Genomic DNA, 14740 nt, shown 5'->3' with positions numbered 1-14740 from the left:
ATTATTAATGTGGTGTAGACATCAAAGACACAGCACTAACCCATTTTAAAAATTTAGTCTACACAGGACCATGTGCCTTTAAAACATGTTAAACCCATCAAAATAAAGCTGGGGCTTCCCCCTAGGGTCAACCCCTGCCAGCTAACATGTTAAAATACAAATTGCCTTGTCTACACTGGGGTTTTAACACAGGGAGCTAACAGAAGTTTAAAAACATGCTTTTTATCCTGGTGAAGTCAAACCCAAAGTGAGGGGGTTTTTGATGGTGGTGGTGAGTTTTAATTTAATTTTCAGTTGAAATATATAGATTTTGTACCCGAGCTTCAGTTAAAAATAGCATGAAAATAAACCTGACCACATCAACTATATTTTTATTAGAACACTGAAAATAAAAAAGGAAAACTTTGTAAACCAAACCATATTCTTCATATTTAATGTAGAAACGATAAAACCATCAAATTAAACCTTACTCTTTTGATTACAATACCACAATACAATAAAGGCAACAGACTCTTTCCCCACCCCCCAAGTTTTTTTTCTTTATCTTTGCTTTAGATTATTTATTTATTTCTATCCCATTTATATCCTTTTCTAGCTAGAAGTTTGTTTCTGGAACATATTGATAATATTTACGTGAAAATACTGACCAAGCCTATGAACATATATTTCAGATATTGCCTTTACTTCGTTAACCTGCAGGCTCTATATTTCCATTATGTTCTTTTTCTCTTTTGTTTCTATTTAGGATATTTTTTCATGGCTTCCTCACTTTCTCTGAGCTCTTCCTTGTGCTTTACATTCCCATCCTCATTGCCTGAATGTTTCCACACACACACACAAAAAAAACCACAAACACCTCCAGGGTGTTTTTGATTAAAGAAAACAACAAGAAGAGAAAACAAAAGTAATGTATCTTTGAGAGCACTGTGTGTGTGTGTGTGTGTGTATGTGTGTGTGCAAGCGTGCAGAGGTCTCCTTGGGTATTAGCTGCCAGGACCCTCTACAAAACAGCTACTCAACTCAGTATGCAAGGCATGTTCTTAAACATTAAAGGTATAGTGAAAACATTTCAAAAGGGTCAGATTTTTAATGGTGTTTATTGAAATGGGAGGTAGGCACCTAAATATCTTTAAAAATCTGACCCTAAATGATTTAGTAGAGTAAGTCCCCTTTTCAAAAGTAATAGACTTTTGGGAGCCTAAGGATCTGGCTACACTTGATTTCAATGGGAGCTAAGTGCCTAAATAGCTTTGAAGATCTGAGCCCAAGTGCCTAAGTCACTTCTGAAAAGGGACTTAGGATCCTAACTCACCTAGGCACTTTTGAAATTTTTACCCCCAGTACACAGAAAGCCAAAGGCTTTACAGTTTCATAGCTGAATGCAACATAGCACTGGCATTTTCTTTCTTTTTGTTTTATGTGTGATAAACAGGAAGATTATACACACAATCCAAGTGTAACATTTTGGGCAAATTTCCCAAAGGTAGAGGCTCACTTTTCCTGTAAAATATGCATTTGTGCACTAGCAGTCACACAGTGTTTATGACTGGCCTGAATCTTGTTTCTGTATTCATGCTGCATGATACCTTACCCCATGAGTGGTCATGCTGAGGTCAATAGGACTGATGTTGGAATAAGGTGCTATTCCACATGAGTAGGGATATCAGACTCTGGTCCTGCAAAGTGAGGGGCTTCAGTCTATCATCCGCTCACACTGAGTACCACACCAAATAAGGGTAGCACCAGCTGATCAGATGTGACTGTAAGAACCTTCCCTTCTGCATTTCCTGACTTTAGTGTATTTAAATTCCTAACCTTAACAGTAACACCTTCTTATTTAATTAGTGTGAGTTTTAAATGCATTATCACTAATCACTGCAGTTTTCCTTTGAATTCAAGGGGGAGGAAACATCTGAAGTGTCACCATTTCCAGACTCTCTTTGAAGCAAGGTTATTTTCAAGGTGTCAGCATTTGGATCTGATTCCCCTGTCATAGTTCCTGACTCTGAAATCTGCAGAGCAAGAGTGTCAGCTTCAGAGATTTCCTCTGGATTCATGTTCTGAGTGTTTTTCTGTTTCTGATTCCTTTTACTCTGTGAGAGGGCTTTTGGCAGGTGGGGTTTTTGCAGGTGGGCTTTTGAGATCTCGAGATTTGGTGTTTCTTCCCCCCCTTCTTCTTCTGTTTTATCCCCCTTTCTCCTTTTTGGGTAGGGGAAGGACTTTTGGAAATTTTTGACCATAGATGACCAAGCGCTGTTTCCTTTCACATTCTGGTCTACAAAAGCAGGGTGCTGTCCAGGAGCTGGGGATGTTTCTCCTGTTGCAGATGGCCCTGTGTTGCTTCCTGCCTCTTCCCCATTGTTGTGGGCAGGAGGCTGTCCTTGGGTTTTGGGAGTTCCCTGATTAACAGACCGACTGACTAGTAATTTCTGAGGGAAATCCCAGTCGCTGGGAGGGCAGATGCTGAGGGATTTCTCCTGGTACCCCCCTGCAGTGTAACCAAGGCTGAGGAACGGGTATACTTTATCAGAACCTTCCACAGGAATCTCCAGAATAAGGCCCATTGCACGGACACTATAAAAGGAGAGACTCCCCCATTCTAGATCCAGATACACCCCAACCACTGTCGGCTTCTCATCCCAGTTCTGTATCACAGTGTCAGCCTGCTGTGGGTGATACTGCCCCTTGGATTTCCCCAGAGCCCAGAACCCCTCCTCAGGGGGTCTTTCCAGACTCCCCTGCCTTACTTTGTCCCTCACAGTCTCACTCAGCACCCCCAGCTCCCAGTCCGGGCTGTTCCCTACTTCCACCTCCCAGTACCTCCTGCAAACCATACCCTCCCCACCATGATCCTTCCTGGCCAAAAATCCCTCCCTTCCCACAGCTATCAGGGCACCGGAGGGGGAAGTTGGCCCTGGGGAAGGGGGGTTGTGTTGGACTGTTCTGCCATCTTCACACACGGTGCATTCAGAGTGTTTGTAACTTGGATCCAGGGTGACGGGAACTGGGAAGAGAGACCAAATTAACCCCATTAGCTACTTGTCAGTCAGGGACTCTCAATACCACAGGAGAGGGACTAGAACACCCCCATTAGTCATGGTTCAGTCAAGGACACCCCTCCCCCAATCCCACAGGAGAATAACCCCATTAACCATGGATCAGTCAGGGAACCCCAAGGGAGAGGGACAAGAATAACTCAATTAGCCACAAGTGAGTCAGATCTCATTAATAAAGGAAAATTTGAGGAGAACAGGAAGAGCTTCTAATGTTAAAGCAAATATTTTAAGTAACAATTAAAGTAAGAAGTCCCCCCTGTTTTACTTGTGATAGGAAACTAGATTCCAGCCTTTACTTCCTGAATCAAGATAGTGGCATCCCCACATTAGGGATATATTTTAAACTTATTTTCTTTATTTTAGTGTATGAAAAGCACTAGATCTGAGCTGAAGTAGCTGTACAATTATCAATAGATCCCACTCATTTGATTAAAAAGAACAGAAATATACAACTCATATTTGATTGTTGTACAAATACCGGCTTTTTGACTGTATGAGTTAAAAAAGAAAGAAAGAAACTTCCTACAAATGTTAGTATCTGCTATTAGCATAGACCCTGCCTTCATATCTAGACCTTAAGTCCCTTAATCCTTCATATATCATTGCCATCTCCTGCTCCCTCGGGGTCTGGACAAAGAGCCCTAATAAGGTGGCAGTCTAATTACAGAGTTAAACTCACCCATGTAGCTCCGAGCCCTCCTGAAATCTGCAAAAGGAGAATCACCAAGTTAATGGAACTCAAGACTGTGAGAATTCATATTTGGCAAGTTTCTCCAGTCCTCACTCAGGAAAAGTCCCATTGATTCCAGTGAGAATACTTGCAACGGGAAAGAACTAGCCTGTAGCTCTACAACTACTTTAACTCTCATATTTTTGCTTTCATCTGTAGATCTCAAAGTGCTGTATAAAGGAAAGTGAATATTGTTATAGTGAAAGGTGCTGACCGTCTGCCATTGGAGTCTTGGAGGGAAGACAACCACATAGGGTGACCAGGTGTCTGGTTTTTGACCGGAACGTTTGGTCGAAAAGGAACCGTGGTGGCTCTGGTCAGCACCACCGACTGAGCCATTAAAATTCCAGTCAGCAGTGCTGCGAAGCTAAAGAAGGCTAGTCCCTACCTGTCCTGGCTCCGCACTGCACCCCAGAAGCAGACAGCAGCTCCAGCTTCTAGGCGGGAGGGCCACCGGGCTCGCATGCTTTCCCTGCCCCGAGCACCTGCTCCGCACTCCCATTGGCTAGGACCCATGACCAATGGGAGCTGCGGGGGCGGTGCCTGCAGGTGAGAGCATTGCGCCGAGCCTCCTGTCACGCTTCCACCTAGGGGTTGGACCTGCTGGTTGCTTCCGGGGCGCAGCGCAGAGTCAGGACAGGCAGGAAGCCTGTCTTAGGCCCCCCACCACTGCACTGCTGATTGGGAACTGCCAGAGGTGAGCCCCTCCAACCCTGAGCCCCAACCCCCTGCCCTAGCCCTGAACCCCCCCAAACCCGGAGCCCCCTCCTGCATCCCAAACCCCTTATCCCCGACCTCACCCCAGAGCCTGCACCCCCAGATGGAGCCCTCACCCCCCCTGCACCCTAACCCCCTTCCCCAGCCCAGAGCCCCCTCTCACACCCTGAACCCCTCTGCCCCACCCTCAGCCTGGAGTCCCCTCCTGCACCCCAAACCCATCACCCTGGCCCCACCCCAAAGCCCACACCCCCAGCGGGAGTCCTCACCCTCTCCCACACTCCAACCCCTTGCTCCAGCCCAGAGCCCCCACACGCATCCTGAACCCCTCATTTTGGCCCCACCCCAGAGCCCGCACCCCCACTTAGAGACCTCACCCCCTCCCACACCTCAACCCCCTGCCCCAGCCCAGTGAAAGTGAGTGAGGGTGGGGGAGAGCAAGCCACCGAGGGAGAGGGAATGTAGTGAGTGGGGGGCGTGGCCTTGGGGAAGGGACAGGGCTAGGGTGTTCGGTTTTGTGTGATTAGAAAGTTGGCAACCCTGCAACCATGGAGATTGTTAGAATAAATGGGGTGGGTGGCTAAAACCTTTGTTTCTAACAGTAGGAACAACTCTTCAGTGATGCAAAACAGCTGGATATAAAGGGAGGAACTAATGTCCAAGAGAACTGACAAGCCATGTGGCCAGGGCGTGAGAGTAGGGTTAATGGGCTCTCCTCAGAAGGAAACACAGAGGCTGAGGCCTATCAGAAGGCTGTGAGTTTAAGCAGTTGCAGTAAATAAGCAGCAGGAGTTGTGTCTGTGACCTAGGTGAGGAAGCAGAGGCTGAGGGGTAGTGGTTTCTCAGACACAGGACTAACTGGAATGTCTGGTGTGGGATTTTGGCAAAAGCTTGTGTGCTATATGTTCACACTGCTATTCAGAGAAACAGCAGGACTTGTGTATATTTCTGTAATTAAATGGATTACACCAGGTCATTACCTAGGCTTTGGGTCACTGATCTCATCTGTAAGCATAACCACCCCACAAAGCCCTGAATTTCCACTCAACCAATATCAGTCTTTGTTTCCCAATGGGGAATCTGAAATCCAGAAACTGGGAGTGCCTTCTCCAAAGTTCCTCAGGAAGCTGGGGGCAGAGACATTTGACTGTCTAGACCCCTGCTTGTTGGGCCACTCTGTTCCGAGCACTGCAGCACTGAGAGAAGATATTCCTTCTGCTCAGAGTAGGATTTGTGTCTATGTAGCACTCTGTCTCACTCTAGTGCTGGCTAAGCACCTCAAACTGGATAAACCTATAACAGACTTGGTTAAGGAGCTAGGCCTTTTAGCTTGGGCAGCAGATGCTCCTGCATGAAACTCCAACTTCAAACCCTGTTGCTGACCCTTCTGGGGTGTCAATGTTATATATAAAAAGACATGAAGCAAAAAATGGCTTGACTTACCTAGTTCTGTGACTGCTCTGTCTGAAATGAAAAGATCTGGTATTATTTACTTTTATTAGAGCAAAGGGCACAGTTTACTGGATGTTTCCATAAATGTAGGAAAAAATAAAACTAAATTAATTTAGATTTCATACAGCACAAATACAGATTTTCAAACTGAGGGCTAGATTGTCTCTTCTCACTGAAAATCTCAAGGGAATGAGCAAGAGACAAAGGCTGCTTGAAACACATTACAGGGAAAAAACGAAAGGGAAATCTATGATAGCTTTATTTATATACAGTTAAAGCTTCAATCCTTGCTGTAGCTCATCTCCATTGGCTTCTCAGAGTCTTGCTATTGTAGATGTAGTCCAAGGAGAGGTAGATTAGTGATAAGAGCACAGGTGAGGGACCCAGAGTTCCAGAATAAATGCAGTTTATTCACTGGTTCTACAGATTTATCTGTTATTACACAAATCATCAATTTGCTCCAAGTGGCTGGAGCTCAGAAGAGCACCACTGCTTTTGGTTTTCCCGTTTGAACTTCTGGAGTCTGACAGTCTCCCTTAAATTCTGTTCCTCTCCAAGGGGAGGGGGACAGTCATATTTTTCCCTGAATTTTTTGTGGCTATGCTGTGAGCTAGGCTATTTCCCAGATTATTTTTCTGTTAGGAGCGAGGGACCTTCCTCCAATAGGTGATCTGGGGAGAATCTACCAGATTTAGACAAATCACCCAGGGTAATAGTGGTAAAAGCAATGCCTTTGGCTCAAAAAATGTTAAATTTACTCAGTAGCTAATTTTGCACTTGACAATATTTACTGCTATTTTCCTCAGAGCCAGGTTTATTGTAAATTGGTTTATTATAAATGGACAGATAAAGGGACAGAAGATATTTTGTATTTACTTAAAAGCACCCTGATGCTAGAGTGAGGGGAGCCATAATTATATGCAAGTTATATAAAATATTCAGTACAAATATCAATATCATGATTGCTATGGTGAGATTGAGAAATCAGGCACTTAAAATCAGGAAATGCAGAATTGAAGCCAAAGGCTAAACCGTTGCTCTTCTTCCAGTGCTCTAACTTTAAAATACGGACTCCCTTTACATGACTATAAATTGTTTATCAATTAATAACATGTATTTTAATACAAATAGGAATTTCCTACATACAGAAAATTACAGTAAAAGTCAGGCTGGACAGCAGTAAGAGAGTGATACAAGGCAGGTGTATTAGCTAGGGTGCCCAGATAGCAAGTGTGAAAAATCAGGACAGAGGATGGGGAGTAATAGGCACCTATATAAGACAAAGACATGAATATTAGGACTGTTCCTATAAAATTGGGATATCTGGTTACCCTAGTATTAGCCGTAGAATGATAAAGGCCCCTTTTCCCTATAATCCGAAAAGGGGTTACCTCAGGTCAACAAGGGACACCTGAGTTTAATGAAGGGCTGACTGAGACCTTTGAACACCCCTCTTCTGGTGAATGGAGAGAAGGGAGACAAGTTGTGCTGGCTAGGGACAGCAAGGAGAAACACTTCTTTAGGGTGGGAAGTTGTGCTCCTCCTCCTCACAGGGGAAGCTAGCTACCTGACTGCCTGTTTAGGGAAAGGATGGGCCACCCCTATCCCCAACCAGAAAAGGGGTAGGGAAAGGCATTCCCCTTTGTTTTATGTTGTGAATTTGTTTCTTTTGTTTGGTGCAAGAGCATACCTTGGACTTGCCCTGAGGCCTATCAGGAAAATAGTAAGAAATAAATCCCAAAACACCATCTGTCTGGATTGGGGCTGATTTATTCCAGTCCTCCGCCGCCCCCTGCCAGAGGGGAAAGCGCTGAGTCCAGTGGGTGAAGGAGATGCCTTGCCACCACAGTGAATGTAATCTTTAAACATAGCTTGATGTTGAGGAGTTACTAAATCAAGTCTGAAGGAACTCAAGTTCAGTAGTTTTAATGATATGATTATTTACAGTCACCAAGCTGAAACTTTTTCATTAGTTTTTAGATTACACATTGAGAGGAAGGATGTAGGGGGGAGAAGGTAGACTGTTAGCAAGCATACTGAAAAAATTATATCTAAGGTCTGTTGATTCTACATATTACTCACTGTTTAATATAATATCCCTAGAATCCCCTTATATACCTGTGTTTCCAAATTCCCCATAATTCTATCTACACTGTACAATTATAGCTGCTTATTAATTATGTACCATAAAACAAGCCCTACCAAGTCGTTCCCGCATATCCTGACAGTCTGTAAAAGGAAAAAGATAAAGAAAAAGCTTTATCAGTTTGATATTTTAAAACAGAAATTTCAGCTCATGCTGAGAAATACATATACTGATTCTCTGGATAGAAAAAGGCAAAACTAATCATCTCTATAAAAATGTTACATTTAAGGACTGGTCTGCACTAGAGAATTAAACTGACCCAGCTGTTTCACTCAGGTATGTGAAAAATTCACACCCCTAAGAGACATAGTTAAGCTGAATTAAGTCCCAGTGTAGACAGCACTAGCTTGACAGAATTCTTCCATCAACCTTTCTGCTGCCTCTTGGAGAGGTAGTTTACAACAGCGATGGAAGAACCCCTTCCACTACTGTAGCATGTCTAGTGTAGACATAGCCTTCTATAGGACAGATGTAGAGTGATTTGCTGGTACAGCAATATCAATGAGGGGTGTAAAAAGCAACAGAGGGTCCTGTGGCACCTTTAAGACTAACAGAAGTATTGGGAGCATAAGCTTTCGTGGGTAAGAACCTCACTTCTTCAGATGAGGGGAGTGATACTTTTACAACACTGTTATGCCAGCAAAAGCCCTAGTTATGCTGGCAAAAAATGTAGCTTACTGGGGTTCCGCCAGTAAAATAAGCTATACCCAGCAAAAGCATTTTTTTTTGTTTTGGCCAGTATAACTGCATCTACAGTTACAGTAATCTCATAAAAATATCAAACCCTTAGCCACTAGATTTCTATACTGTCAAAAAATTTTCTAATGTAGATAAGGCCATGACCTATTTACATGTAAAAGTTTGAACACTGCCTAATTTTTAACTTAGGGAATTGTTTGCTTCCTCCCCCTCTCCTCCTCCTCCCCACCCCCGAAGTGGAATGTATTTGTAGCACTGATTTCCCAGAGGAACTAGTCTGTGATAGGAAAGTCTAAGTGGATTTAGTTGCAAAGAAAGATTTGCAATTAATTTCTGATACTGTGGAGGTGCTTTTAAGAGACTACAGTTAAAACACAGTAATATTAATAATAATGAACAGTGCTAGATGCTTGTTCTTGCCTGTCAGGTGCTTTTCTTTGCTCTTCCAAACTGCAGGTGGCTTCTCAGACTAATAATACTTATCTAGGGTGAAATCAACCCAGTGGTAGAAGGCTCATGTGATGCCTATGCACCATTTAAGTCACTTAAGTTCCACTTAAGTCCTATTTGAGTGGTGTGTAGGTCTTGCACTGGCTCTCTGCATAGGAGGGAACTGCACCCATCTGGCTTTACAAACAAATCCTCACAACACTCCTTGGAAGCAGATGAGTATTATGATCCCTATTTAGAGATGGGGAAGCTGAGGCAGGAAGGATAAGTGACTTGTGTAAGGTCACGCAGGATATTCATGGCAGAGCCAGAATTACAGCCCTGGCTCTCCTGGCTTCTACCGCAGGCCCCCTGCATAATGTTGTACTGTCTGTGAACATGTCACAGTATTTATGTCCCATTGTTTCTCTTGAATCATAGTGTGAAAATCCATATCTGACATTCTCAGTCCTGAAAGTAATTTTTACAGTACCTGATTCCAATGCCTTCCTCTCAGTTTCTGCATGGGAGAGAATGACACGTTACTATAGAACTATGTGATGATTAGTAATACAAAGTTGATACAAAACACCTCTAAGAATGTTCTTGGAGGCTATGTTTGATAGGAAAGTTACCAGTTACATTAATCTCTCTGAATAGATTTTTCTCTCTCTGAATGCTATCTTCCCATGGGTAAACAAACAATACATGGTTTTGAAGGCGCTGTCTTGAGTCCTTGCTTTTTTCATACTGATCACAGATCCTGGAAGGAATTCTTTTGCAGGCACCAAACACAGTTGGGCCTACTAAGGAAAGATGACTGGTGAATGGGGGCGCTATAGTCTGGGGATTAGGTCTCTGAATGGGAGAATCATGAGATTCCACCCTAAGAGGAAAGGAAGGCACCGGTCCTGTCACTTGAAAAGGTGCAACTGAGAGCTTATAGAAGGGCCAGAACTGCAGCTAATTGTGGCATCTTCATCTCAATCTATTTAAATCTACCTCAAACTTTTTGCTTCAAAATCATACCCCTCATTTTGGCTGCTTGTTCCACATTTAGGGCTAAACTCTGGGCCTATAGGAGGAAAAGCTGAGCTCTGTGGCCTAGCCTGACTCTGTGGTTAGGGATCACAGCTGGATCCTGAAGGGTAAATAATAATAATTAATAATACCTAGCTCTTATCTAGTGCTTTTCATCTTTCAGTCCCAAAGTGCTTTACAAAGGAGGGGAATGTCATTATCCACATTTTACAGTTGGGGAAACTGAGGCACAAAGAGGTTATGTGACATGTCCAAGGTCAGTCATCAACCAGTGGCACAGCCAAGAATAGAATCAAGGCCATTCACGTCTTAGAAGAATCATAGAAGATTAGGGTTGGAAGAAACTTCAAGAGGTCATCTAGTCCACCCCCCTGCTCAAAACAGGACCAACCCCAACTAAATCATCCCAGCCAGGGCTTTGTCAAGCCGGGCCTTAAAAACCTCTAAGGAAGGAGATTCCACCACCTCCCTAGGTAACCCATTCCAGTGCTTCACCACCCTCCTAGTGAAAAAGTTTTTCCCAATATCCAACCTAAACTCCGCCCCCCGCCCCCCTGCAACTTGAGACCATTACTTCTTGTTCTGTCATCTGGTACCATTGAGAACAGTCTAGATCCATCCTCTTTGGAACCCCCCTTCAGGTAGTTGAAGGCTACTATCAAATTCCCCCTCATTCTTCTCTTCTGCAGCTTAAATGAGCCCAGTTCCTTCAGCCTCTTCTCATAAGTCATGTGCCCCATGAACTTGGGATTCATTATCCTTCCTCTTTTTGCCTCTGAGGATACTGTTCAAGGACCCTGAGCATACTCACACCTCCTTAATTTCATAGTAGGGGGGGGTGCAATATGGCAAATAAGCTTTTCAGGATTAGCTCCTAACATAGATTTAATAAAACATGGGGTAAAAATAGGTGGGGATACGGAAAGAGGACAAAATATCATTGAAAGAGTGTGAGATTTTTACACATGCACCTTGAGATCAATGCAATGACTGACACATTGTCATCTGGCTTATTGACATTTATTTGATACCATAAGACATTTAAGGGAAGCTGTCAGGATGCACAGGCTTTATCCTACAACATGTAAGCAGCAGTGGAGACAGATTTCCCCGGAAGAAATAGACATTTGATTCAATTTATGAGCAAAATAGATATTAAAAATAAATTGTCTTGTTTAATAACTTTATTAAATGCTTTATATTATGGTAGAAGATAAAGAGTTATATATTTAAAAATCATTCAAGAAAAATTCATTCCAGTTAAAATAGAGATGTCAAAACTGAGTATAAACATAATAAAGATAACTTAAGAAAGAGAAATACATTACCCTTTTCTAAGAAAGTCTCTTCTTTTGATCTTTTTTTCTTAGAATACTTCTGCTTTGCTATAAGATTAAAAATCAAAGATTTTGGTGTGCTAAGTAAGTTGTTTGGGTGCCAAAGAGATACAAATAAAACAGATGTTCACCAAAGTGCTTGAACTATTGAAGTAGAAAAGATGATAAGTACAGTGCACATTTGTCATACTATGCATGGTTGGCAGAAGGAAGAATTTAAATACAGAGGAAGCTGAAGGTTTAAGAGAAGGGGAGGGACAAGAAATATAAAATGCTTCATGAACAATTTGAGACTTGTGGAAATAGGCATCAGTGATGTACACTCTAATGATATAGGACATTTCAATATGCATAAAAGTATTTTGAACTGATAATGTCAAACTGCTTCTTCTGAAATTTTTCATGCCCATGAATTGTGGAATTTGTATTAGAGTAATATTTCCTAAGAATACACATGTATTCAGACCTGCAAACAATTAGAGATGTTTGAAAAACATAACAAAATGCTGCTGACGTTTTGGCAAATCTGAAAACATTTTCCATTATGCTGTGTTTTATGAGAGTCCATTGTTTTATTTTCCAAATTTTCTGTCAAAATATTTTTCAATCAAAATTGTTTTGATTTTAGATGCAGAAATATTTTAAAATGAAATTTTCTGATATTGAAAAAAAATGTACCGTGTCTCTCAGTGACCAGTCAAAATCCATAATACAAAAACAACTAATCAATAAAAATGGAAAAAAGAGTTTGTAAAACAAACAACAGGCTAATTTTAATGATCTACAGACTGCTGAAAAAATGGAAAATTTTGAAAAAAATGAAACATTTTTGTAAAAATAATCCTTTAAAAAGGACCACATTTTGATGGGGGAAAAAAATTCTGACAAGCTGTATTCCCAAGTGTAGTGCTTACTACTGTGAGTAATCTCATTAAAGCCCAGTGAAGTCAGTTGGACTATCCATGGCAGTAAGCACTATGCACAAAAGCTTTTTTTCCAGGATCATGCCTCAACATTGTGCCTCTCCTCCCTCCTCTTAATTTTGTATGAAATTTGTAGATTAATATATTATAAAGATAGAAAGGACCACTGTGATCACCTAGTCTGTATAACACAGGCCGGAGAACTTTCTTCCTAAAAATTCCTGTTTGAACTGGAACAGATCTTTTAGAAAAACACCCAGGCTTGATTTAAATATTTCCAGTGATGGAGAATCCACCACAACTCTTGGTGAATTGTTCTAGTGGTTAATCACCCTCACTTTTAAAAAATGTATGCTCTATTTCCAGTCTGAATTTGTGTAGCTCAAACATCCAGTTGTTCGATTTTTTTGTACCTTTATCTGCTAGATTGAAGAGCCCATTATCAAATATTTGTTCCCCGTGTAAGTTATAGAATGTGACATAAAGTAACCCTTAACCTTCTCTTTGGTAAACTAAACAGACTGAGATATTTCCTAATCCTTTAATCATTCTTGTGGCTCTTCTTACACACTTTCCAGTTTATCAACATCCTTCTTGAATTGAGGCCACCAGAACTGGACACAGGATTCTAGAATCAGTCACACTAGTGCCAAATACAGAAATAATAGAATCTCCCTATTCAAAATACTAAAACAGACATTTTTAAAAATTTCTTCTTCTAGTACTAGATGTTAATCAGAGATGAACAAACATTTAAATTAATTAATTGATTAATTAAAAATCCTGAAGCCTTTTTGAGCACCAATAAACACTGTAGTTACATTTAGTTTGATGTTTGGGTTTCAATTGATTACAATTTCATGATTATTATTTCCCGCTTTGTGGAGGGACTTTAAACATGCAAATAATGAACTTACCTTTATAAACCCAAAATGCACAGGCACCAATCACAAGAAGGTCTAAAGTAAATAACACCCAGAATGCAGCAAGCCATGAAGAACCACGAGGGAAAATATCACCTTTGAAAACAATATATATAAAAAAAAGTCACCCTGGAAACAGGCCGTCTTTTTCCCGTGCTTAGAGGAACAATGGGTTAGGCTCCATGTATGTGTGAAGCATAGGAGTTGACTGGTTTTGCAGTACAGAATATTGGCTAGACCCGCAACTGACGTAAATGCCATTGATTTACCCAGCTGAAAATCTAGCCCTTGAGCAGGAGAGTTGCCAGACTGGATAGCCCAAATTCACTCCTGCTCTTATCCTGCCTGTTTTCTGTAGACCAGATTCTGACACCCTTTCTTACAGTGAATTGTATCTTACTCTTTAAAACCAATGGGACTAACTTCAAATTCAGCGTTGGCATCGTAAGTTGTTCCTGGGTCCTTAGCAATTTTGGGCAATGATAAAGACACTTGACCAGAGTCCCAGCTAATGTAAATTGGTCCCACTCCACCGGAGTCAATGGGCCAGATCCTCAGCTAATATAATGAGCATAGCTTTATTGAAGACAGGAGAACTACCACCATTTACACCATCTGAAGATTTGGCCCTCTGATTCTAGATTTCACATGCCAAGATCAAGAAAATTAGTTTCTATCCCTGCTTTGAGTGAGAGATCAATGAACATCACTGCACATTCTTCAGAGGTAACATTCACCCCAGGGTAGGTGGCCAACTCAAGGCTTCTTGGATTTAAGTAGGCCTAACATGGTTCACAGGCCTTGTTCTGGCCTTCTGCACTGGGGGAATTGTACCTCAATATAGTGATTCCTGACATTTGACTGGGTGCTATTTCATACCAGTTTGGAGTCTGAAGCTGTCCAGTCTCCATTGCTGGTTATCACACACAAGTGAATAGGAGTCAGATTTGGAGAGAGATGCCTTGTGAGAATAAAAATTAGAAGCTGGTCTCCTATTGCCACTAAACAACTGGTTAATTTATCCAAATTTCAATAAGTCACCAGAACAGTGAGACGGGTGGGGAGCTGAAATGATTGATTATTAGTAATAATCATCTCTAGCTCTTACATAATGTATTTTATCAGTGGATCTCAAAGGAGGTAAGCATCATTATCCCCATTTTACATATGGGGAAACTGAGGCACAGAGGGGGCAGTGACTTGCTCGAGGTCACCCAGGAGGCCAGTAGCATCGCTGGGAATAGAATCCAAGTCTACTGAGTCCCAGTCCAGTATTTCATTCACTAG

The 14740-nt window shown here is 41.8% G+C and overlaps 1 protein-coding gene across 3 annotated transcripts in view; it reads right to left on the bottom strand.

Moving 5' to 3' along the window:
* Nucleotides 1-354: 354 nt before the first annotated feature.
* The window catches only part of LOC101938270 (butyrophilin subfamily 3 member A1-like), a 28478-nt gene continuing 14092 nt past the window's right edge, over nucleotides 355-14740 (bottom strand). For all 3 annotated transcript variants that reach the window (XM_065570782.1, XM_065570781.1, XM_065570783.1), the window contains exons 5-11: nucleotides 13448-13549; nucleotides 11599-11655; nucleotides 9723-9749; nucleotides 8158-8184; nucleotides 5947-5967; nucleotides 3736-3762; nucleotides 355-3004 (exon numbers count right to left, since the gene is read on the bottom strand). In XM_065570782.1, coding sequence (XP_065426854.1) covers nucleotides 1869-3004; nucleotides 3736-3762; nucleotides 5947-5967; nucleotides 8158-8184; nucleotides 9723-9749; nucleotides 11599-11655; nucleotides 13448-13549 — 1397 coding nt within the window. In that variant the 3' untranslated portion in view covers nucleotides 355-1868. The remainder of the gene's footprint in view (nucleotides 3005-3735; nucleotides 3763-5946; nucleotides 5968-8157; nucleotides 8185-9722; nucleotides 9750-11598; nucleotides 11656-13447; nucleotides 13550-14740) is intronic.

Source organism: Chrysemys picta, chromosome 17 (assembly GCF_011386835.1).
Source record: "Chrysemys picta bellii isolate R12L10 chromosome 17, ASM1138683v2, whole genome shotgun sequence".
Lineage (NCBI taxonomy): Eukaryota > Metazoa > Chordata > Testudines > Emydidae > Chrysemys > Chrysemys picta.
Note: the sequence above shows the minus strand (reverse complement) of the source record. Positions and strands in the feature narration are given on the sequence as shown.